Raw genomic sequence first — 26,384 nt, 5'->3', positions numbered from 1 at the left:
GCCTTCATAACTGATAGAAAATCAAGTTATTTTTCCCCCCCTAAATAAATCTCATTCAGGTTCTTCTTGCCCTTTGTACTTTTGTTTTATGTTTGTTTACATCAATGCTGTCAGCTTACATAAGTCACAGGAAGTCTGGCTCACTGTTTTTTCCAGGTCCTCATATATGCTTAAAATGCCCCTGAAAAGCAGAATCAGAGTCCCCTGGGTCCATTCCCCCAAGGACTTCATGGTTATATATTAACCGGAACATTGGTGTTTTCTGAATTCCTATTTCAATTAGGTGTCTTTTTCTTTTACTCAGTAACACAGTAACCAAATGATGTTTTTGTATATTAAGATATTTTGTTAAATAGTACACTTTTTGAAAGGGGTGTAAACATTATCTCTCATTCTTACTTTTCTTGAAGTCTCTTCTTCATTAGCTCAGCTTCACTGAGTTTCGTGTGAGCTTCCTGAAGCTCCTTAAACAGGGTTGTCACCTGAAGGTTCAGTGTTTCCACTTCACTTCCAATCTGTGATCCAGGAAATCCCAAACATGCACTTATTAGAACTTAAATGAACCTCTTTGTGAGGAAACAGTGTAAACCACTGGCGCCTAACTAAGACTCTGAGCTGATTAAACTTTTGGCACTTAATGCCCCAAATATCTTGCATGGAAAAAAAAAAAAAGCTTTGGATACAACTCTGTTTCCTTATAGAGCATTAACTGATCAATTTGGATACTCTTGTGATAATGCCTTTATCATAGACACAATGGACCCTGACCACACTTCAGGGGATCATAGATCTCGGTGCTGTCAAAGCACAATCTACTTTACCCAGCTAGCAACTCACGCCCACATTCCCTGACTGTTGTGTGTTTCTAGTTTACTCAGCTGTTTTCACTGTACTGGCTTCTTCCTGGCAGCTCTAGAAGTGTCAAACTCACTGTCAATGAGTTTTACAGTGCCAGGGAAGTCTCAATACTTCTCTTTAATTAGTAGTTCATTAGTTTTGGTCTCTTCATCTCAGTTTTTAACACATTCTCCATTCTCTTGAAAGTACGGGACTCAGCTCAGAGCGTGGCATACAGCATACATCTGATACAGGCTTGTTGAATAAGTTAGCTAAAGTGAGTGTTTCATGTAAATGCCTTTCTTGTGGGCTACTGTGGGTCTTACAACTTCCTGCCCTCATCACCTTTCCCTAAGCTTCAGACTGTGTTCGCAGGTTACAAGGCATGTTTCTGAGTTGTCACACAAGTTTATATAAATATGTATGTAAACAAATGTCTTTCTTGTTCAAACTATTATATTCAAATGAGTAGTGGGAGAGAACAAAGACCCTTCAATTCTACCTGAAGTTTCTGGATCATATCTTCAAATGATTTCATTATATATTGGACAAAATTCCTTTCTCAATTTGTGGGTCTGTTCACTTAGGAATTCTGGAGAGGAAATCAGTCAAGAAGAGATAAAGGAGTGATTTCCTAGAATCACCGGGATAGGAATACATCTCACTGCAATTTACAGTGAATGAAATTCAGGACAAGGAAACAGGAGAGAAATAGAAAATATTCAACATGAAAAATTGTTTCTCTATTTCTAAAGCCACACATCACATGACTTGGCTGCTGTGCCCTCACTACCCTCCATCCACTGAGAGTGTGGTAACAGTCTTAGACTCTGAGTACCCACAGTTTTGGTGTCTTTCTCCTCTTCTTTCTCTTGTTCTGTGGGCTCCTCTGTCTGGGTCTCAGTCTCAGAGTGATCCCTGGCTTTCTTTTCAAAATCAGAAATTCTAAAAAAATTACAGAATATAGCAAGGTTACTTTTTCTTTGGCTTCCAGAGGAATAACAATTACAGAAGCATTAAAAAGAACGTTGTCTAAAATTGGGATAAAGGATGAACGTTTTCAAAATCTCTTCATCTGCACTATATTAGATCTGGTTTTGCTTTCAACCAGATACTGGCTGGAACTGATTCAAGGGATGAATGCACATGGGGGATAAGATGGGTATAATTTATCTTGAACACTGAAAAACACTGCCTTTTCCCACATCACTGTAATGCACAGAACTGCTTTTTTAATTTGTATTTTTATGTGTGTATGCATGTGCGCTACATGAGAGTGGGTGCCTCTTTATAAGGATTCAGCAGAGAGGCAATCCTTATACTTGTTATATGAAGATCCATCTAAGTTTATGAGGTCCTAAAACAAATATAGCAACATTCTTATACTGAATCAAAATCATATGAAAACCACCTCAATACAAATGGAATAAAAAGAAACTTGTGACTAAAGATGGTAGATTAAAAATATGCATGCATTTTTTCTCCCACCCTGAATGCCACTAAAATGACTTCGAAAGAAGAATGGGGGAAGAACATTCAAAGGCACTGCGCCCGCCCTCCACCCCTGCCCAGCAAAAACCAGAAGATGAAAGCTGGTCAAACACATCAGAAAGCAGAAAAAGACAGTGTGAGTGAAGGGTGAGGAGGCAGGGGAAGGAAGAAAGAAATAGGGAAAGAAAGACAAATGGCAAAGAGGAACACCAAGTTAAGAAAATGAGAGGGCTGGTTCAGGAGTCCAATTCAAAATAATAGTCGTTGCTAGAATGAGAGGACAGAGAAAACTGAGGGTAATTAAGTCAAGATCACTTTTCAAGAACTGAAGGATGAATGAGGCCAAGAGTGTCCAGAACGAATGGATGAGAACGGGCCAATCACCAAAGCACATCTGAGAGGTCAGAAAACGTGGGACGGAGCAAAGAACCTTTGGGGGAGAGGACAAACAAAAGAAGTTTCATGCCAAAAGATCAAGAATCAAAATGGCAATGAATTTCTCAGCCTTAACACCAAGAGCCAGAAGACAATGAAGTACTAATGCTTTCAAAATTTGGCAGGAAAATTATATCCAATATATCAATAGAATTCTTTATCTAGCAAAACTATCTGTTAAGTAAAAAGGTAGAAAGAGAGATTTTCACATATGCAGATTTCAGAAAATATCCTCCCCATATATTCTTTCTTAGTAAGTTAGTGGAGATATTTAAAGATATTTAGTGAGTAAGAACACTGGATACACAAAACAGGAGATCCAAAAGATCAGAGCTGAAGGAATTCCACAAGTGGCCAAAGGGAGATCCCAAGGTAACTGCAGTAGAACAGGACCTAGACAGCAACCAGGCCGACTCTCAAGAAGAGGAAACTATTAGGCTACTAACACGTTTGCATGTCACTGAGATTTTCTCACTGGGGAAGAGTGTGGTGAAACTAAGCAAATTTTTAAATGTAATTTTGCATAGAGTTTTTTGTTTTTGTTTTCTAAAGTATTAGAAGGGAAAAGTGGTCAAGGAATAGAGCAGAGCTCAACAGAGAACTGTGTGTGTGTGCACATATGTGTGCATATGTTTGCATAAGAATAATAATAAACACTGAGTAGTGATCTAACTAAATGTCAATATAATCAGTTTTGGAGTAGGGTGGTGTAGCGTGGGATGGGAATAAGGGTGCAGAAGTGGGTGTGGTGACAATGGTGGAGTCAAAAGCAGTTAAATTCTCATCCTTCATAGTTGGGAGTTCAATAAATATTGATATATGGGAATAAGTATCAAAAGAACCAGCTAAATAAGTTGTAAGCCAGGATTTCCCTGGTGGTCCAGTGGTTAAGACTCTGCCTTCCAATGCAGGGGGCATGGAATCGATCCCTGGTTGGGGAACTAAGGTCCCATGTGCTGTGGGGTGTAGCCAAAAGTTAAAAAATGATCAATAAATATGTTATAAGTGGTTCAGAAGCAGGAGAAGGAAGTGATGGGGGGTGGGGTGGGGGGTGTAGTTAGCCAAAGAACTTCTACTATCTTTCCATAAAAAGCCTGTGGAGCAACCAATTCTTTAAACTATGTGAATGCAAAACTGATTTTTTAAAAAGAACTGAATGATAATACAAAATAAACAAACAGCACTGGTATCTGTTGCAAACTGCCAAACCTAACTGGTGCATAGGCACCGTCTCTAGAGCTGGTTGGTGCAGGGTGGAAGGACGGGCCTTCATCGTACCACTCACATATGCTGCAGGCTTCCAACCCACATGTGAGTTTCAACTTAATTTTCTAGGGCAAATTTTCATCTTAGGCTGACTTTTTCCTGTCCCCTCTTGTTATCTTGGGCCATACTTCATTTAGAATTTCCCTTTCCTTCCTGGCTATCAGTTTACGTTTGTTCAGAAGACACAAATTACACAAAATATGAATCCTGGCAAAGAGTGAAAGAAAAATAACTCTACTATCCCCTCTCCCCACCTATCACCTAAAATTTTTCAACTTCTCTTATTTCTCATGACTAATGAAAACAGTTGAAGACTGACTTATGTATTTGAGAAAAAGACATGTTAGGTCTTGTAATGTCTTTTCATCATACCCTGCATAGTAAATCAAGTCAGGTGATATATCAGTGATTTTATTTCTTGGTTTCAGTATGACCTTAGCCAGGAGGTTGTCCTAACATAGACATGGAGAACACTGGCCCTGGCAACCAATCACTGACTTACCAGGTGTTAAAAACTGCAAGAAGTCTGACTCACAAAGTGGAAATTTAATGTTACTGAGAAAGGGTAAGAGAGGGAAACACCCATCTCAAAGGCAGGCCTGACTTCCTAGCTACAATCTGAAAACTTACACTTCTAGACAGAGAGCTATCATTATTTTGGAAGCAGGAATTATATATTAGATCATATAAAAGATCAGGATGTATAATCAGCAAATTCCTAAGTTTACACTTTTATTATTAAAGCTAATCATGTTGTCTGAGGAAGGATGAATTACCAGCTAAACTTGACTTCTTCGAATGCTGTACAGAACTCAGGAGGGTAAATGCACCAACGAAACAGAAACACACTGATTACTCATCACTATTAAAGGTCTTTTTCCAAAGCAAAACAACTTCCTTTTAAAAAATCAGCCGACCCTGTAATAACTAAGGTGTAAAATGAATGCTTCTACTTATTTATTTTTCTGTGCATCATTACTCAGTTCGGGGACTTAAAAAGGCAGGACAAATGTTTTACTCAATTAGAATACATAGTATTAGTCTCCTGGAAATTAACCTCTGAAGTTTTCTATTAAGACAGTGGTAGGATATGGGGTTCAGTTCAGTTCACTTCAGTCACTCAGTTGTGTCCGACTCTTTGTGACCCCATGAATCGCACCACGCGAGGCCTCCCTGTCCATCACCAACTCCCGGAGTTCACTCAGACTCACATCCATCGAGTCAGTGATGCCATCCAGCCATCTCATCCTCTGCCGTCCCCTTCTCCTCCTGCCCTCAATCCCTCCCAGCATCAGGGTCTTTTCCCAGGAGTCAACTCTTCGCATGAGGTGGCCAAAGTACTGGAGTTTCAGCTTTAGCATCATTCCTTCCAAAGAAATCCCAGGGTTCATCTCCTTCAGAATGGACTGGTTGGATCTCCTTGCAGTCCAAGGGACTCTCAAGAGTCTTCTCCAACACTACAGTTCAAAAGCATCAATTCTTCAGCACTCAGCTTTCTTCACAGTCCAACTCTCACATCCATACATGACTACTGGAAAAACCATAGCCTTGACTAGACGGACCTTTGTTGGCAAAGCAATGTCTCTGCTTTTCAATATGCTATCTAGGTTGGTCATGACTTTCCTTCCAAGGAGTAAGCGTCTTTTAATTTCATGGCTGCAGTACAATTCATAGCCATCATTCCTTTTCACCTTTGAAAAAAACTGACTATCAAATAAGTTATTGGAAAAACACTGATTTCTTTCAGATAACCCTCATTCTGAATAAATAACTTTTGTTTCATATTTTAAGAACAGATTTTCTTATACTTAAATTTTTCAACTGCTTCAGTTAGAAAGCACTATAATTTTAAGACTAATGAAACATTTATAATGTCTGAGAGAGTTATGTATGTGTATTATATTTATGTATACTTTAGTATATGCTATATATAGTATATTTATGACTAAATGTTGCAATCATTCAAACCCTAAAACTCTTCCATTATGCCCCCCTGTCTTATGTGGTTTAGCACTCTGCATTCCTAAGAAGTTCATTCACACATAGAAATTCACTGACTTCAGAACTCTACAAGGTAAATAAATTTTATCCCAAAGTGTGTGTGAGTATGTCACATTCTATGAGGTCAGTATTTCTCTCATACCAAAACCAGACAAAGACATCACAAGAAAACTACAGACCAACACCCCTTAGGAAAACACACGCAAAAATCTTTACTAAGAAGACTAGCAATCCGAGCCAGCAACATAAAGCAGATCATATATTATGACCAAGTGTGATTTATCCAGGAATGAATAGTTTAACATCAGAAAATCAATCAATATAATACATTAATAGAGGTTTAAAAAAAACATAATCATCTTCATAGACTCAGCAGAAGCATTTAACAAAATGCAAAACCTTTTCATGATAAAGATTGCAACCAGAAATAGAGAAGAGCATTTCAACTTGACAAAAGCATCTACGAAAAACAAAGCTAATACCACCAATTTAGTGGTGAAAGACTGAAAGCATTCCCCCCAAGATCAGGAACAAGACAAGGATATCTACTGTCTCTACTTTTATTTAACACTGTACTGGGCAATCATGGAAGCAAAAATAAATAAATAAATAAAAGGAATGGTGGTTGGTAAGGAAGATGTAACACTATTTCTTTGCAAATCACATGGTCTTGTATAAAGAAAATACTAAGGAATTCACTAAAAAAAAAAATTAGTGCTAATAAGTGAATTCAGCAAGGTTGCAGGCTACAACATCAGTATACAAAAATCACTTATATTTCTCTACACTAACATGGACAGCAAGGATATCAAACCAGTCAATCCTAAAGGAAATCAACCCTGAATATTCATTGGGAGGACTGATGCTGAGGCTTCAGTACTTTGGCCACCTGGTGTGAAGAGTTGACACTTTGGAAAAGACCCTGATGCTGGGAAAGTTTGAGGGCAAGAGGAGAAGGGGGTGACTGAAGATGAGATGGTTGGATGGCATCACTGACTCAATGGACATGAGTTTGTGCAAACTCAGGGAGATAGTGAAGGACAGAGGCGCTTGGCATGCTGCAGTTCATGGGGTTGCAAAGAGTCAGACATGACCTAGCAACTGAACATCAACACTAACAATGAAAAATCCAAAAATGAAATCAAGAAAATAATTTCATGTATTATAGTACCAAAAAGACTGGAATACATAGGAATTAATTTTGAAAAAGAACTGTAAGACCTATACACTGGAAACTATAACACATGATTGGAAGAAATTAAGGATGACCTAAGGAAATGAAAGAAACCCATGTTCATGGATCAGAAGACTTCATATTGTTAAGATGGCAATGTTCCCCAAATTGACCTCCAGATTCAATGCAATCCCTAACAAAATCCCAGCTTAAAAATAACAAACTTATTCTAAGAGTTATATAAGAAAAACAAGGGACCCACCAAAACAATCTTTTTAAAAGAAGAACAAAATTGGCAGACCTACATTTCAGAATTTCAAATTTTACTACAAAACTAATTAAGACAGTGTAGTATCGCCATTAGGACAGACACTTAGATCAACTGAACAAAACTGAGCATTTAGGAATTAATCTTTACATTTGTTTATGGTCAACTGATTTACACCAAGGGTGTCAGTGAGAAAAAAATTATCTTTTCAACAAATGGTGTCAGGACAACTAGGTATCCACATACACAAGAATGAAGTTGGACCTTCACCTTACACCATGCACAAAAATGCACTCTCAACATAGACCAGAGACTTAAATGTAAGCGCTAAAACTAAAAAACAATTAGGAGAAAACATAGGAGTGATTCTTTGTGGGTTAGGTGGTGGTTTCTTAGCTACAACCCCCAAAGCAGAAGTGACCCAAATATCAAACAGATAAATTGGACTAGAGCAAAATAAAAAAGAATTTTGTGCTACAAATGATACCATCAAAGAAATGAAAAGATAATTCACAGAATGGGAGAGAATATTTACAAATCATATACCTCACATCATTCAATAATTAAAAGACAATCCAAACTTTTTAATGGGCAAAGAAGATACATATATAGCCAACATGCGTATTCATCACTGGGGAAACAGAATCAAAATCACAATGAGATACCATTTCACATCCGTAAGGATGGCCATAATCAAAAAGTTAAACGGCAAGTGTTGGTGTGGATGCTGGTGAGAATGTAAAATGGTGCAGCCACTGTGGGAAACAGTTTGGTTGTTTTTTAAAATATCAGAGTGTAACCATGTGACCCGACAATTTAACTCCTAGGTATATACCCAGCGAATTAAAACACTATGTCCACACATAAAACTGTGCATGAATGTAGAGAGCAAATATTATCCATAATAGGAAAAAAGTGGAAACAACCCAAATGTTCATCAAATGATGAAGAGATAAACAAAATGTTGTCTAGTCACACCATGGAATATTATTCAGCAACAAAAAGGAATGAAGATTGACACATGCTACACCATGGACAAGCTTTGAAAATATTTTGCTAAATAAAATAAGCCAGTGACAAAAGACCACATGTTGCATGATTCGATTTGTATGAGAGTCCAGAAAAGGTAAGTCTATGGAGACAGAAAAGTAGATTACCAGGAGGAAAGAGGAATGAGTGCTAATAAGGGACTTATTTGGGGGAAAAAATGTTCTAAAATTATAATGTGGTAAAGACTACATAACTCTGTGAATATTCTAAAAAAAAAATTAAAACATACACTTTAAATGGATGAATTTTATGGCATCTTAATTATATTTCAATAAAGCTTATTTAACTTACATGTAGAGTACATCATGAGAAATGCTGGGCTGGAGGAAGCACAAGCTAGAATCAAGATTGCCGGGAGAAATATTAATAACCACAGACATGCAGATGACACCACCCTTATGGCAGAAAGTGAAGAGGAACTAAAGAGCCTCTTGATGAAAGTGAAAGAGGAGAGTGAAAAAGTTGGCTTAAAGCTCAACATTCAGAAAACGAAGATCATGGCATCCAGGCCCATCACTGCATGGCAAATAGATGGGGAACCACTGGAAACAGTGGCCGACTTTATTTTTGGGGGCTCCAAAATCACTGCAGATGGTGACTGCAGCCATGAAATTAAAAGACACTTACTCCTTGGAAGGAAAGTTATGACCAACCTAGACAGCATATTAAAAAGCAGAGACATTGCTTTGCCAACAAAGGCCCGTTTAGTCAAGGCTATGGTTTTTCCAGTAGTCATGTATGGACATGAGAGTTGGACTGTGAAGAAAGCTGAGTGCTAAAGAATTGATGCTTTTGAACTGTGGTGTCAGAGAAGACTCTTGCGAGTTCCTTGGACTGCAAAGAGATCCAACCAGTCCATCCTAAAGGAGATCAGTCCTGGGTGTTCTTTGGAAGAACTGATGTGGAAGCTGAAACTCCAGTACTTTGGCCACCTGATGTGAAGAGCTGACTTATTTGAAAAGACCCTGATGCTGGGAGGGATTAGGGGCAGGAGGAGAAGGGGATGACAGAGGATGAGATGGTTGGGTGGCATCACCGACTCAATGGACATGAGTTTGGATAAACTCTGGGAGTTGGGATGGACAGGGAGGCCTGGCGTGCTGCGGTTCATGGGGTTGCAAAGAGTTAGACATGACTGAGCGACTGAACTGAACTGAAAGCCACTGAAAAAGCAATGTATTATTTTCCATGTTGCTTATTTCTTTCCTTATTACCTTTCTTTGGCTTCCTTGAGGGCAACTTCAAGTCTCTCCACCTTCTGGTTTCCTTCCCTTAGACAATGCAGGAGCTGGCTCACAGTTAATTCCTCAAACTCCACATAATTCTTGGTACCTTCTGCAGATTTGCTCCTGCATCAGGACAGCAGAAAGGTTAAAAGGTTTCAAGAGAATATGAAAATGTCAGAGTCTAAGGGTATTACTGGAACTAGTTAAAAGGAACAGCTTTCCAGAACATTCTCCAGTTAATTCTCATTTACAGACCAAGCACAGCTGGCCTGGTGACAACCAGCCCCTGGGTCCTCCACGCTGTCCGGGGAAGGGGTGAGGCTGATGAGTAGGCTCACCTTACTCCACACGTGCTCACTCCCTCCACGTGGTCAGTGTCCGCGGCACCAGACCCCAGGACCCACAGAGGCAGTGGAGCCGAGGGAGCCCTAGTTTTGCAGCCCTGCTTTCCTAGAGGACTCATCTCCAAGAGGCCCAGTCACACAGGTGCTGCCTGTGGTGACATGCAGACCGCTGGTCTTTCTCCAGCTTGAGAGAAAACACCACATTCTCAAGTCAGGAGAAGAAAAAACATTTTTGTTTTTGGTTTCTAATAACTAGAGCACAGAAATGTAGGCACTGTTGGTATGTCAAATATATTTCTTGACTTCAAACTCAGATTAAATCAAGAGGCAGTTCAATGATGAAGAAAACCACGGCCATCACTGCAGTAACTAAACATTCTGGAAAGCTACGCTGATGCTAATAGCAGCTATGCCTTCAGTAACCTACCCAAGTTCGCATCTAACAAAGAGCCAGGATTCAGGATTCAATCTCAGTTCCCATCACCAAAGCTCAAACTTCAACTCTGGAGATCAATCTCTGACTCCTTAAAATACTTTCAAACAAGGAAAAGAAGCTGTTATTAAAAACACAGCTGTGTGGTTTAAAAGGAGAAGTGGTATTCACACAGCTATACATGAGGAGGAAGTGGCTTAGAAATTTCAAACATGGCTTTCTTTCTTCCCACCACTTTCAGGAAAGTCTTCTGATATTAAAAAAGCAATATGGGGGGCAGGGGTAGTTATTTCTAACTAAAAAAGGGAGTAACTTTCATTTCTGCCAACTGCCCTGTTTGGTGAAAGAAATCTAATCCTGATTTTTTGCCTTATACAAGGGCTTGGCAGCATAACTGATGGAAAAAAAACATTTTTATTAAGTCTATTCATCAAGTTATAGAAAAAAGATATTAAAAGTCTCTGAAGGAAGAGATGCTTAGGGAAATTCCAGGTAAATCTTCTTAAGCAGATTCATACAGTAGTTAACCTGCTTACAGGGGATAAGGTAATAGCACATTCTGGGTCACAGCTACTTGTAAGAGACTCAGGTGCCCAGATCCCCTGCCATCGCCTCCTTAAGGTCCCCCTACAATTTAAGATGGCTGTCTACGAGGCACAAGTCTACTGAAGATTCCCCAGGTAAGATATCTGGGCACTTTCAAAAAACCAGCAATCACCCAGAGCAACAACAGTCATTGTTATGGAAGACCATCCTCTATTAGTCACTTTGCCTTGTACTTGGGAATGAACGGGGAAGAGAAAAAGGAAATATTGCTCATATCAGCTGGGCAGCCTGGTCCGGGGCAGACTGCACTCATAAACACATTAGGAAATATGGGTCTCTTAGCTGAGAACAAGCTTGTTTTCACTTCTCACCTGATGGAGATGAAACACCTCTACACATAGTGGTGAGGGGTTAGTTAGCCTACCAAGGCACCAAACATAGTTTTTATTCTCTACTAGTGGGCTGCAACAATAAATATGAATAGCATTCAAACTGAACATTCTGGAAAGGCCCCAGTGTAAATCAGTAAGTGGCTTTTTCAGCCCACCGTGTTTGGCCTCTCAGGGGTGAGCCGAAAGTGACAAGACTGCCCAGCGTGCCTGTCTGACAGCCCGACTCTGTCTTCACGTACATGTCAACGGAATCAGTTCTTGTGGGCCTAGGACTTGTCTTGATTTCTTTTGCTGCCACATCTGCTTCGCCCTCCTATAAAAGCAGAAATGAGAGAGATTTAACATAGCATGCCTGTAAGACAAATTCTCCAGCAAAAGAGAAAAAGGCGAAAGATCAAGAATTTGGATGACACATAACCCAAGGAATCTACCAAACACAGAAATGTGAGATGCTTCAATTCAGTCACTCAAATGGAATGGAAGTTTATCCTTCCCGCAACCTGCATGCCCCGTCAGGATTATAAATATCCAGACGAAGACGAGAAGGCCCGGCTCCTCTCATTCAGCACAGTCATCCTGGCCCCACATACAGGAAAGCTTATCTCCTCTCTCTCTCTCTCGTTGGCAGTTCCCTTCTCTACAAGTTAAGGTCACACACAGCTAATGACAATTCCACATACTTTTCCCACACACTCCTTCAAAACGCAAAATGTGGGACTTCCCTGGTAGTATAGTGGTTAAGAATCTACCTGCCAATGCAGGACACGGGTTCAATCCCTGGTCTGGAAAAATTTCACATGTTACAGAGCAACTGGGCACATGTACCACAACCACTGAGCTCATGCACCTACAGCTTATGTTCCGCAACAGGAGAAGCCACTGCAATGAGAAGAATAGCTCCCACTCGCTGCAAGTAGAGAAAGCCCGTGCACAACCACAAAGACCCAGAGCAGCCAGAAATAAACAAATAAATCTGAAAAAATAAAAAAATAAAATGCAAAATGCTAGAACTTGCTGAAGCCACTTGGAAAGAAGGCTGTCTTCTGTGGGCAAGGCTCACAGGGCGAAAGGCTGGCTCCCATTTGAAGTTCATCTGCTTTTTGGGCCACTTAGGGAGCAGTGGGGGCCAGGACCACTTCAACGATTTGAAAGACATTTCTAGTCCAGTGAGCTAGTGGAAAAATACAGAGGTGGTTCTAGATAGTTCTGTATACGCACACTGTTCCTAAGTCTTGGGCAGTGTTTTTCTGTTCATAGGAGCAAGGCAAGAAAAACATGTTTACACTAGAAATAACTGTCACTCATCAGTGAGGGGGAACATTATGGTAACCATGCACCCCAAAGAAAGAAGCCTCATTTGGAAACTTCTTGTACGCTCCTTGGACTTCCTGGATTTTATCAGTTATTTGCAGAAGGTGAAAGCTCTTTGATCAATGTTTTCATAATCTTTGCTCGTGTGCAGAATGAGTGCTCTGACACAGGGTACTTCCTGATTAGTATTTTCTCTTGACTTCAGCCCCTAGTCACCTAAAATTTCTGAGAGGCATGGGGGCAGGGTTATTAAGAGCCATTTTTCACTTCTGTTCATCTTTAGTGCAGCAAATAAATGATAAAGTAAAGAGAGTCATGCTCTGGTATTTCAGACATATCCAGTAGTTGAGGTTTTTCTAAGGTGCACTTCGCCCCGCTTCACCCCCACTTGCCTACATGTAGGGTTTTCTCTTCCAGAGACACAGTTAAGCTCTCTTCCTGTATCAGACGTGTGCTCTGACAAAGCTGGACTGACTGTACAGTGAAGGATTGGACCCTCTTCTGCTTATCTCCCTCAATCTGTATTCCATTTTTTTTTTCTAGTAGCAAAGAAGGATGTTTCCCTTCTAGCAGGACTGCCCACACACCAGCTACCCGTCGACACATGCTTCCCATCAGAACAGGCCGGTCTGTGCTGCCTCGCCCAGCTTGCTTCATTTGGGGCTGGACATAAAAGCCAGTAAGATAATGCTGGCTTCAGAATCTGTTCTTGGCGCTTCCCTAGCAGCTGCTGTTGGAGGGGAGGGAGAAGTCGGGTATTCCCTGCGGCTACAACCAGAGCACCTCTGCTCTTGCTTTTCTCTACTTCTTATTTTTAATATACCTACGTTCTTCGTAAGACTTTGTCTGAAAAGAGGGTTCTATGATTAGTAAGTGGCGAGCCTTTTGATTTTACTGCATCTGATCATGACTCTGCTTACCTAAGTGAAATGCTGAACACAGCTTTGAAACCTGGGCTGAACAAGTTTATACCTTTTTTTTTTCCTCTTTTTAGGTCAGATAAATTATTCAGGATGTACTGGGGGAAAAAGGACTATCTCTTCAGTCATAAAAGGTAATCAGTATTTTCCATTTCAGCTGTGATAGCCACAAGCATGATGTTTTATATTTATGCTGACTACGCTGAAATTTCCCCACTGTTTGGCTTTCCCGTGTTGAAAGGAAGCGGTGATATTTCTAGCAGTTGTCTAGGTGAGGTTTTGTAACTTGCTTAAGACAAAACCAAAACCAACACACTTACAGCCATCCTGATTTCAACAAAGGAGTCTTCGGAGGAGCCGCCTAAGTTCAGCTTGAGTTGCAATTCAGACACGATGCCCAGCAGATCTGCCTTTTCAGCTTGGAGGCGTACCACCTGGGTCTTCAGCTGTTCCACTTCTTGTTCCACTTCTGCCTTGGGGACCTTAGGGTCCCCAATGATGTCCTGGAAACAATGCAGAGCAAAGTGAATGAATGAATCAAGCCAAGGACTCGGCCATTAAACTCGCGTGCCTCTGCCTACTGGTAAGACAGCTGTGCGTTACAGTAGGGAATTCTAGTTTTTCCTTGCCAATTTATTTTGACATACCATTTAAAACGGAAAAATTTACTTTGTCGTGTGAAAATAATAGGAAGTTAAAATAAACTCATGACAAGCAAGGTTTCCTCAACATGCTGAAAGAAATAATCTGATCATCACAAAAATAACCAACCAGACTTTGGCAATGGTTGACTAGTAAACTGCAAACCCAAATCCCAGAAAATAAGGATAAAGAACTGCCACAACTCAACCTCTTGCTTTTGTCTTTTTTCTCCTTCCACCTCTTCTCTCCTCATACTTGTCATTTCTCCTCAGAAGCCAAAGCATGAAGGGCATGACAGTACAGTGATGGCAAAACACAATGAAAGGTCCAAAATCCTCCCAGGCATGTAGGTTGGTTGTTACAATATTCTATGCTGGTGTTTTAAGGTTGCTAAAGGTAAATCTGGTGAGAAATAAGAAAACTGAAAATTCAGAGGCTGGTACCAAGGGTGGAAAATTAATTTTGGCCTCTGTAAACATTAATGGGCTTCCCTTGATAAACTAATAAACATTAATATTTTCCTAATGTCGAGCGCCTGTTGTGTTCATCCTATTGCAATTACCACATATGACAAAGTCATAAAAGAAAGAGCTTGCTGACATGTGTTGTTTTTACTTGGGAGAAGGGAGAACAGACTCTAGTCTGCACTCTGCTAATCAGAGCATGTGTTGCCTTGAACAGATTCCCTTAATGTCTTGGCTTCAGTTTTCTTGGATCAGAAAGACTTGGTACCATGTGGTCTCTGTGGTCTCATCCAGCTGTGGCCTTCTTGGCCTTCTGATTTCTTCCCTCATGGGTTTATGGAAATATGTATACTTGAGATTGCCAGAAGACTGCAACATTGAAAATTCACCCACTCACCCGCTCACCCACATACACACACAGATACCCTCTGACAGATTTCATAAGGAATGGCAAACAGGCCCAAGACTCATAGTAGAACCAAAAAATTATCAGAAAGGTATGTGTGTGGACCATAAACCAGCTAGTCCGTGAAGTGTTAAGATACTGAGGGCTAGGTAGTAATTGGGACATGGAAGTGCCCCTCACACTGGTAGAACCATGCTCTGCCTTTATCTGGACCATCCCCTTGCTAGGAAACTCTCACAGGCTTTGGGAAAAAGCAACTCATAAAACTGAAGAGTTAGGTCTGCAAGGAAAAGTTCAAAGCTTGTGCAATCTCTCCTGCTAATGATTCAGACCACAGAAATATACATTTAAAGGCATGAAAATGAAAAAAAGGAAAGGTACTGCCTAGCTGGAACCAGGAAGCAAGTAGGGAAGGGGATGACTATGCCCTGTGAGAAACCTTCACATCCATCCTCTTGACCTTCCTGAGAACACTGAGCGGAACACCGAGTGGAATGGACTTTGAAAAACCATCTTTCCACAAAAGAAGGAAATAGAGTTTTAAACAAGTGTCTGAGGACCAGGGATATAAGGCCATGACTCTTGAGTCTCAGAAGTCAGGTTAATTTTCTTTTTTGCAATTGTGTGGATCTCTTCTTTATCCTTGGGCTTCCCTGGTGGCTCAGACAGTAAAGAATCTGCCTGCAATGCAGGAGACCCGTATTTGATTCATCGGTCAGGAAGATCCCCTGGAGAAGGGAATGACAACCCACTCCAGTATTCTTGGGTGGAGAATTCTATGGAGCCTGGCCGGACAGAGGAGCTTACAGTGTATGAGGTTGCAAAGAGTCGGACATTACTGAATGACTAACACTTAATTATCCTTGCGAAATTAGGGACCTGCAAAACACCTTGTGAGGCGACACTTAAAATTTCTCTTCATTTCACTGTTAAGGCTCTGTCCATCATCTTTCTGGACGAAACTCCCAGGGTTGATTCTCTGGAATCTCAAGCCCAACTAAATTATTTCTGTCTTTCATCACTTTTTGAGCACTTAGCATTGATTAGCCTTCGGGAAACAACAATTTCCCTTTTTTGTGTGTTTCTATTGTGTTGGAAATGTACCCAGGCTGATATGTCATTTTATAATACAAAGCAAGTCTAATGACCTTTGCCTAGCAATCTGTAGTTAAAAGTCAAAAAGGATTCTTTAGACATATGTATACCTATGGTGGCTTCCCAGGTGGCACTAGTGATAAGGAACCTGGCTGTCAATGCAGGAGATGTAAAAGATGTGGGTTCAATCCCTGGGAAAGATCCTCTGGAGAAGGAAATAGCAACCCATTCCAGTACTCTTGCCTTCAGAATCCCATGGACAGAGGAGCCTGGCGAGCTACAGTCCATAGGGTCGCAAAGAGTCGGACACGACTGAAGTTACTTCAGTTCAATTCAGTCACTCAGTTGTGTCCAACTCTTTGCGACCCCATGGACTGCAGCACACCAGGCTTCCCTGTCCATCACCAACTCCTGGAGCTTGCTCAAATTCATGGCCATTGAGTCGGTGACTTACCACCGCACAAACCTATGGCTGATTCATACCGATGTATGTCAGAAACTAACACAATATTGTAAAGCAATTATCCTTCAATTAAAAATAAATGAAAAAAAAAAAAAGGATTCTTTAGAGATCACCATGATATCTGTGAAAAGGGAAGTCGATCAGTCGTTTTTGACTCTTTGCAACTGCATGGACTATAGCCCACCAGGCTTCTCTGTCCATGGGATTTTCCAGGCAAGAGTACTGGAGTAGATTGCCATTTCCTTCTCCAGGGGATCTTCCCGACCCGGGGATGGGACCCGGGTCTCTCGCACTGCAGGCAGACGCTTTACCCTCTGAGCCACCATGTCTGTAATTCAGTGAAATCAGGACAGAATCAGTCATACCGCAGCCTCACCCTGAGGACTGAAAGGCAGATGTCAGTGGAAACTTCCTGCTCCCTTTCCTGTGCCTCACAGAACACAGGGGCAACCCTAATGGCTTGAGGGGCTGGGGGAGGGGTGCCTGCAGAAGCAGCAGCAAAGACAGGTCAGCGTGAGTGAGTGAGAGGTCTTGAGAGCCTCCGTAAGTCAGGAAGATAAGAGGCTAAATTAAAAACGAACAAACACCTCAAGTGGTCCATGAAACAAAAATTAAGAGAGGTAGGGGGCAGGTGGGGGCCTGGGAGGCACAGCTTGTAGAGAAAAAAACTGATGACCACGGGTTTTGAAGAATCCTGTGTCTCTTTGTACCAAGGACTCATTTCTGAGTCCTGCCTATAGTTTGCTTCAACAGATCCTCTACACTAAAAGAAGCTGTCCAGAGCTCCAGCTTCCGATCTCAACTTCTTCCAGTATTGGGACCTTTCTGGAAAACCTACAGGACTTTTCATTCACATCTTTGATATCCGTTCTCAAGGGTATCAAAGCACATTTCTCAGGTTCTTTGAGTTAGTGGAAATGTGGCGACCTTACAGCCTCATATCACACAATAATACCTGTCAAACCATTTTTCAAAAGCAAATGTAAAACACAAAGTGAGGAATCTATTGTAGATGGAGAGAAAGGACAAAGTCAATAAGTGAAAATTCTGAGAGACAGATTTTAAAAATGTAATTCTATATCAAGGACTAAAGTTCAATATTTGAATGGTTCCAGGCAGGTCTTTCTGCACTGTCTATAATGAACACAAAATATTGATTTATAGCCATAACACTCTTTAGACTATAATCAATAAGGTCAAAGTTTGATCCATTTCTTTTCTTCACCAGAGACTGCACATGACCCTTAAAATTGCAACCAATCTTCTCATCACTCTTCTTTCAAGATAATGCCAGCATCTAGCTGGAACTGAAAGTTTTGATCTCGAAATCTAGATAAGTAAGATCCCACTGCAAATATGAACATAATAAAATTACAACTGATCAGTCACAACTGATCAGTCTACTCACCTCGAATGCCCTTTCAGTTTTCCCTGTTAGTTTTCCGAGTTCTTGCTTCAGTTTTTCATTTTCAAGGCTCAGTGCTGTTAAGCGCTCTTTGGCTTCTTTGCTCTGAGTCTCAAAATAAAGGCGTTCTTCCTTCTGCTTTTCTGTCCAAGCTGAAAGCTCCTCAAATCGCCCTTTCATAGCTTGGTTATTTAGCTTCATGGCTTCTGCATGGGGTTCAGGGGGAGAGCGTCAAAACACCAGGGGACGGGACTTAGGGTCATGAAGAGAACCTCCCCATAGATCACCTCACCACGTAGCTCTGAACCTCAAAATGCTAGGGTTGGCCTGGGCTCCAGGGTCAGCTGGAAAGACTACATAGCAAAATGAGTAGTTTCTGCTTTCACACAGGACTAGGAGGTCTAATGTCACCGACTGCCCTCAAGAGTCTCAAGAATATAAAATTGATTTTATTGATTTATTTCAACAAAATGTCTATTAATAACTAGCTAGGCTGAGGTCCATCACTCCTGGATTCCAACACTGGTTCTGCCAAAAGTATTGCTGGAGATATTAGAATCCCTTCTATTAAGGTAATATTTAGGACTAACTCTGTAATAATAGCAGCCTTTTTATTTTCCCTTTTAAATTTAGGGCTAAATGTCATTCTGCCATTTCCCAGAGATACATAATTTTATTCTTACCTGTATCCAAAAGTAAACAATGGGAATAGCTTTAGCCTTGCTCTTGTTTAGTCACTAAGTTGTGTCCAACTCTTTCGGACTATAGCCCACCAGGCTTCTCTATCCATGGGATTCTCCAGGCAAGAATACTGCAGTGGGTTGCCATTCCCTTCTCCAGGGGATTGTCCTGACCCGGGGATCAAACCCATGTCTCCTGCATTGGCAGGCGGATTCTTTACCACTGAGCCCCCTGGGAAGCAGTTTTAGTCTTACTAAGAGCTAATCCTGTGCCCTATCTCTCCCCAGGGAACCAGGTGCAGACGAAGGGATTCACCTACAAGCTATTACCGAAGGACTGTGTTTCCAAAGGCCGTGGGTGAATGGAGAAACATGGGGCTAGGTGTTGCTTACCTTTCAGCTGATGGTTCTCGATTAGAAGCTCTCTCATCTGCTGCAGCAGCTCATGTGGGGTGAACGTGTCCAGGTTTGGGTGAGCCAGATTGGGGGGTCCATTTCCTGTGGTTTCACTGGGGCTGTCCCCCTTCTCAGTCAGGCAGCTAAGTGGTTGGTGGGACATGGTAGCAGTTCCTATAGAAAAATCACAAACTGAAAATATAACCATCTCCTTCTGCATTGGGTCCCCAGGAGTCCACAAACCCACGTGTAAGTCCTAATAAGTATTCTAGAAGGGGCTGACTTTCTTTCCCATTACATTTTGAACAACCTTGATTCTTCCGTTCAAACAAGAAAGATACATCCTTGCTTCAGTCTGTATGTACATGTCTGTGCGTAAGGATATATAAAGGGGTACAGTGAGGAGGTGGACGATGGAGGAGGAAAGAGATGGGAATAATATCAAGATGGTAAGAAATCCTAACAAGAGGTGTTTAAGAGGGTTTCTGTGTACGTATTTGTAGATGTGGGAAAAGTATTATGAAGTTGATTTTTTCCCAGAAAAATGTTTTAAGCTCAAATCTCCATATTTTGGGTGAACTGTATGGTATGTGAATTATATCTCAATATTAAATGTTACAGAATCTCCATATTTTATATCTCATATTTTTGGCTAAGAGTAAGGGGAGAACTAACATATTTTAGATAATTACTATGTGGTCAATCATCACACCAGAGTGTCAAGTTCTAATCCTCACTAAAACTCAACTAAATGGGTATTTCCTGGGTGACAGAGCTGAATTCATGGAGCTCATCCAAGGTCACTTAATGAAAGGCACAATCGAGCATTAAGGATGATTCTAAAACCCAGCCCTATCATACAATGAAGGTACTACTGAATATCTAGGCTTTCATAATTTACGTTTGCAAATCACGCTAAAAAGACTAAGAAAATCTTGCTTAGTTGTTGCATATTCTGAGACTATTTTAAGCATATAATTTGTAAAGGGGTCACTGTGGCCACAAATAAAATGCAGGGTTAGTTGCTCAGTTGTGTCCAACTCTCTGTGCAGTTGTGTCCAACTCTCTGTGACCCCAGGGACTGTAGCCTGCCAGGCTCCTCTGTCCATGCGATTCGCCAGGCAAGACTACTGGAGTGTGTATGCCCTTCCCATAAATAAGATAGATGGGTATATCCCAGCTGTATTTCTGTACGGCCTACTACACCTCAGCAAGCACAGAAATCAAAGACTGTGGGCAAATGTTTTCATTTCCACATTTCACAAAGATGATGATTCGTCTTTTCATGCGGCACTGCAGGGTCACTGGAAGCTGACGGGAGAGAAGTGCTCTCTCATCTAGCACTGTCATAGCCTCTGGGTGTGTGCCCTAGATGAGCATGGAAGGCTGCCCCATTCAACTTACCCAAAGTTCAGATTCTACTTCATCCATCCATCCTGCACTACCAGCAATCTTAAATAACTAAGGCTTCCAGAAGCCTTTTTTTCCCTACTTCTTAGCAATGAATTGCTTACAAACAGGTTTCTTACTACTAACTTACATTGTCACTGTTTCCCAAGAACCGCGGCCCTGTAAGTAGCTCCCACACGTGCCAAAGGAACCTGGCACTGCTGGCAGGAGGGCCAAGTACAAATGACTGTTTCTCTAAGAGACTACCAGGGATACTTTGGTTATGGTTTTTGTTAAGTTCCTCAGTGTGTGAGGGGAGAAGCCGGGGAAAGTACCAGCTATTAGTGCTTGTACATGAATGCAACAAACCCTCGGAGGGCAGAGCACCGCTTCCTCCCCACGCTGGCAGGAGGCAATTCCTGGGCTCTCTGGAGCCCTCCCAGAACTGAGAGCCTGCTGACCTGCTCTCGGTCTAAAGGCACCTACAGGATTAGAGACGGTGCCAGATACCTGTAGGATTAGAGATGGTGCTACTACTGAGGCGAGAGCGGGCCCTGGCACTGGTGGCCTGCTGACTTCTCTAGAGCAGCCAGCACAGGAAAGGCAGCCTTGGACTTCTTTAATGAGGATGGCGATTCTATGAAGTGTTAAACATGGATAAAGCATTCTAAGTCTTTTGAAAGCAGCTGTGTTTTACATATCCTGATTATTTAGAAAGAGGTACACCGCTGAAGTGTAATGTCTCTTGGCATGAGATCACCAGAAGACACTGCTTTTGTTTTCCCCAATAAAATTATTTGGGTTATTTTGCATAAAATAATTTGGATGATAATAATTTGGAAAAAGCCAGTTTCTGGCTTTCCATAAAACTCACTTTTTCACAGAACTATGCTGGAGCTGAAATTTCATAAAAATGGGTTTTTACTAAATAAAAAGTGCTCCTATCTATTTTGCAGAGAATTCTAAATACCTGACAAAGGCAAAATCCTTGTAACATGCTTTATTCACTTGTCAATATTAAATTTCCTCAAGTTTTCAAGGATTAGACTATACTTTTCAAAAGTAAAAGGAAACATTTAACAGATTAAAAAAAATATCTAAAGCAGAGGGAAAGATGAGGAGAGGGGATGCATGAAGAGAAGGGAGGAGAGAGCAGGGAAGGGAAGGGGAAGAGGTATGGTTCCTTTAGATACTTTTCATCCTTGACTTTTTGTTATATTTCCACCAAGACTTGAGAAACAACCATAACAATTAAAACCAGTTCTACTTACCAACTTTCTGGTTGCCCAGGTTTTAATAGGGCATGAGGGAAAAAGAAAAAAGCAGGGTTATAATAAGGAAGACAATGCAAAAATAGACTGGAAGACACTAACTAGATGTGTGACCTTGAGAAGACCTCCTGCAATGATTTACTGACTTGTCTAGCAAATGATAATCATTATGGCTGCTTTCAGCTCAAAAGAGCTGTAAAAAGTATTCTTAAGGTTCTATCAAGATCACGGTCTAGTTCCCACTGTCCAACACATATATCCCAGTACCCTCACGGCCATGCCGCCCTCTCTCACTTACACAAATGCCTGTCCCAATTATAGTGAATTCTTTGTTATGCAGCATTGCTAGAAAAAAATTATTTGGTTATTTAAACATCATAGCAATAAGAAGTTAGTATAAATGCCAAACATAAGCATATAAATACTGTAACCAAACTTTTGCTAAAAGCAATTTAATTGATTTTTGGTGACTCAAAGTGCATTTTATGATTTTAAATATTTGGGGGGCCATCATCACAAGCTATCACAATACAGTGTATGTGTGAAATGTCTACTGGTAGAATGCCAGTTAGAGAAAGCTGAATTCTCTATATGTTTAGCATCTCCTTGAACTAGTTTCCATTGAGAAAATGCAGATAGGTTATAAATCCTTAAATCCTTGCACACAAACATCCTCGAAGGTAATGGAAACTGGACCTAAGCCATTTACTGCAAGGTTCTGCCTGTTTAGTAACTGAATTTCTCATAGAAACCCAACCAATCTGAATCAGAAATGCATCATTTCTAGGCAGAAGGGCAAATTAATAATTAAGCATGGATATGTCAAGATTTCACCAATGAGGAAGAATGGGAACTACCTGGAAGGTGGAAATCAAAAACAAAATCTCTAGATTTTATTGCCAAACTTGTTATTTGAATTCCTGATTATAATAATCCTTCTTAATTCCAGAGGTCAAGTAATTATAGCAGTGACTTGGCTTTATAGGCATAAGCTTGAACTGCATTCCTGAGTTGGTCTTAAAAATGGCCCAGCCCAACTTCTTATTTGATGCAAGAATGTCCTGCTGGTTTCCATGGCAGATGGGCATATAGACCAGGCTTGAATGACTTCAACGACAGAAAAAATAGGCACATGACCTTAGCAAGCAACTGCCCATTCTATTCCAGGATGGCTATGACTGCCAGAAAGTCATTTTGTATCCAACAAAAATCTGCTTATACTGACTTCCACCCACTGGACATTGGACTAGTAAGAATAATACAGAATAAACCCATGCCCTTACCCTGGTGTAGCTGATTCTCTGAATTTGCTAAGTACTCCCAGGTTCACCCCTCACATGCAAAAATTAGTTTTAAACAGTGAAAACCTTTTTCCTGACCATAGAGAATAGTTGGCTATTGGCAGATTCTGGTTTGGCTTTTCAAGGGGATTGAGTAACATTCCAAGATTGCACCAACAAAATTCATCACAATCCTGGAAAAAGAACTCAAAGTACACATCCTATTAAGGGGCAAAAGAGGCCTTACCTTTTATGCCAGAAATGGTAGTCTGACTTTCGGACATACAGAAAATGGAAAAAGACTTAGCCTCATCTCCCAGGGCAGGAGCTACACTTGACGCCTATTTCCTCTTCCCGCGAATCTAATGGGTCACCCAGTCCTGTCACTCCCACTTCCTCTCAATCTCCACCAGTTTAGGTCACGTCCTCTTGTCTTCTCTGGCCTACAGCAATGTCGTCCTCCACAGAGGAAAGGGCTTTTGTCTATTCTGTTCACTGCATTGTCTCTAGCACCTAGAACAGTCCCAGAAACATATGGGGGTTCAACAAATAGATGCTGAATGAGTTTACATGGCTTCCTCCATTGTCTGACTCTTCTCTTTCCATTGCAGCCCCCACTACCTCCACGGTTTCTTCCCCAACACAAGAGCATCCTCCTACTTTCACCCTTCCCCTACAGACAGAGCTCCAGCTCCAGAGCAAAACAAACACGGCTTTTCAGAGTCTGGCCCCCATTTACCCACCAGTACCATCTCCTGTCACCAACACCACTCATGCCTGGGGCACATTAAAGAGTTCACAGTTCCTAGCCTTTTGCTTTTCTATCCTTCCTCGAGATGCCTAGACTTGCCCTTACCCTGGCAAACGTCTACTGGACAGTTTAACGTCCAGCTCAAATAGCTATCTTATGTAAAAAAGACCTACACTTTTCTCTGAGGACCCGATAGTGCTTTATGTATTCCAGTCGCTTGGTTCTTTTATGCAAAGTAGTGTATTATCCCATGCCAGTCAACTTTCCCATCAAACCTAAGTTACGGTGTTTATTTTTCTTAAGAGACTGGCACACTGAGAGCAGGCTCTCAGGAAACATTTGTTGAACTCAAATGAAACGATCAAGTTATGAGGTAAAAGCCTTACACTTGTAAAACACTTTCTGCTCAGTAGGCGACAAATCCAACATAACTAGTATTACGAGTTTTTCCTACAGGTTTTCAATGGCACTCATTTCCAGATTCTTGAACTAAACTTTTGAAAATCAGTACTATTTTAAAAACATCACTACAAAGGTATCTGGGTGTCACTTCACAACACATATTTCATCACTCAACCCATTTTCATACCTATGTCAAAATGAAAAAGAAAACTTAATATAATTTTTTTCTGAGTGAAACATTTTATTTTCAAAACACAGTTTAATTTCCCTCTTTTCCTTTGAATTTACTATTCCATAAATTCCAAAGAACATACCAAACACTCCAAGTCTTTATTAAATTCAGAAAGAGTGAGGCTTGGAGAAGAGAAGACTCCCGTGCCTCTACCTAAGGTGGGGGATTGCATGGGAAGGTAAAAATAAAGTTTGATTTTTTTTTTTTTTTTGGTGTTTAGTCAGAGTCCACACCTAATATGCAACTTGTGGTCAGTTACCAAAAAAGAAAAAAATACTACACCTGGCCAGTCCCTTCCAAACTGGGCCTATCTTGGAGTGGGGGGAGGTGGCCAGGGCCCCCTTGCTCTTCTCTCCTTCAGTCAAGGAGCAAGCATGAGAGGTTCTTCTGTTAATAATTGTTTAGGGTTTCCCAGGCAAGGATACTGGAGTGCGTTGCCATTTCCTTCTCCAGAAACCTGCATCTCCTGCATTGCAGGAGGATTCTTTACCACGGAGCCACCAGGGAAACCCACTGCTAACAGTGCTGCTTGCTTAACGAGATAGATCCTAGGCTTTTGATGTTCAAAGTTTCGGTTTCCCACTTCATCCTTAAACAGTTCTGTGGCACCTAATTTCCAACAACAGTTTTTCTGGTGGAGGAAGGAGCCTAGCTGGAACCTGAGTTACATTTTCTCTTAGTGATGCTTACTGCCTACTGCTTACACAACAGAAACAACCCCTCTGGGGTTCTCGCCTCAGCAAATATGCATATTCTCTACGTATGTATCTATACCTACACACATAAACACACACACAAGCTCCCCCAGACACAACGGTTTATGAAGATTCCTTTCAGCTGTTCAGTAAGTAATCCCATCACCTTAGAGAGCGGCCACTGGCTCGTCAGTGTACTGGGTCTTCTCGTGGAGCTAGTTTTTACGGCTTTCGAAGGCGTGTCCTTAACCCCTTCTCTTATAATGAGGAACCGACTGTATAATCATCCCCTATCTGCGGAAGGATGTCACCCTTAAACCACCTTCATGACCTACAGAGGAAGTCACCTGCGGCCAGCCTGGCGGGTAAAAAAGGGGGAATGGCGCTTTGGGATGGACGCCCCTGCTGCCCTCTGGCACCAGGTCAGGATCGCCAGGGCCTGGAAACCCTCCTAGCGAGCGCCGCCGTTCCACTGGAGGAGACGCCCCACCCCTCGCCACCCAAGTCCCTACCGGCTCCGGGTCGCAGGGAAGGGGGCTTCGGAACAGCTTCCAGGGCGGAAAGGGAGACCCTGCCCGCCCCCCGCCCTGGCTCACCGGCGCCCGGGCTCCGGCCTCCCTCGGGTCACTGCTTCCTCGGCATGATGCCCGCTGGGAGAGGGCTCCGGACCCAGATGCAGACGCCAACCAGGAGACCGGCCAGGGCAGCGGCGGGGGTTGGGGAGCTTTAGGTTGATTTACGGCCTCGCGACCCCGCCCAGCGCTGCTCAGCTGACCGCCGCGCCAGCCTGCTGACCTCCGCCCGGGAATTTCCCAGGCCCCGCCCATCAGGGCCCGCCCCTCAGCAGGCCGCCCCCGTAGGACCCGCCCCAGCGCTCCGCCCCTCCCTTTTCCGCCACCAGCCCACGTCCTCCCAGTCCCAAGGCTCGCTCATGGTCAAGGCCCCGACCCGGGTTAATGCGGACTGCGCCAAGGTGTTAGTGTGACGGCAGTGAAGGACGGGGTTAATTAAAGCAAACTGTTAAGTAAATGAAGTGTGAGCAATCGGTCGTCGTCGAAGAAGGTCCTTTTAGAAGTCGAGTCACAGGGGGTCGCTGCATCCCACCCAAAGAGGGAGATG

At 41.9% G+C, this 26,384-nt stretch overlaps 1 protein-coding gene across 4 annotated transcripts in view; it reads right to left on the bottom strand.

Annotated features, from left to right (window-relative positions):
• Positions 1-26,012, bottom strand: part of OPTN (optineurin) — a 39,809-nt gene extending 13,797 nt beyond the window's left edge. Inside the window, exons 1-9 of one of the 4 annotated variants that reach the window (XM_052650630.1) lie at positions 25,862-26,012; positions 19,243-19,419; positions 18,173-18,375; positions 14,015-14,197; positions 12,524-12,634; positions 11,619-11,776; positions 9,737-9,871; positions 1,680-1,782; positions 400-515 (exon numbers count right to left, since the gene is read on the bottom strand). In XM_052650630.1, the coding sequence (XP_052506590.1) occupies positions 400-515; positions 1,680-1,782; positions 9,737-9,871; positions 11,619-11,776; positions 12,524-12,634; positions 14,015-14,197; positions 18,173-18,375; positions 19,243-19,408 (1,175 nt within the window). In that variant the 5' untranslated portion in view covers positions 19,409-19,419; positions 25,862-26,012. The remainder of the gene's footprint in view (positions 1-399; positions 516-1,679; positions 1,783-9,736; positions 9,872-11,618; positions 11,777-12,523; positions 12,635-14,014; positions 14,198-18,172; positions 18,376-19,242; positions 19,420-25,861) is intronic. The other 3 variants (XM_052650631.1, XM_052650632.1, XM_052650633.1) reach the window with 3 other exon arrangements.
• Positions 26,013-26,384: the final 372 nt, after the last annotated feature.

This window comes from Budorcas taxicolor, chromosome 13 (genome assembly GCF_023091745.1).
Source record: "Budorcas taxicolor isolate Tak-1 chromosome 13, Takin1.1, whole genome shotgun sequence".
Classification (NCBI taxonomy): domain Eukaryota; kingdom Metazoa; phylum Chordata; class Mammalia; order Artiodactyla; family Bovidae; genus Budorcas; species Budorcas taxicolor.
This window is presented reverse-complemented; position numbering and strand designations above follow the sequence as displayed.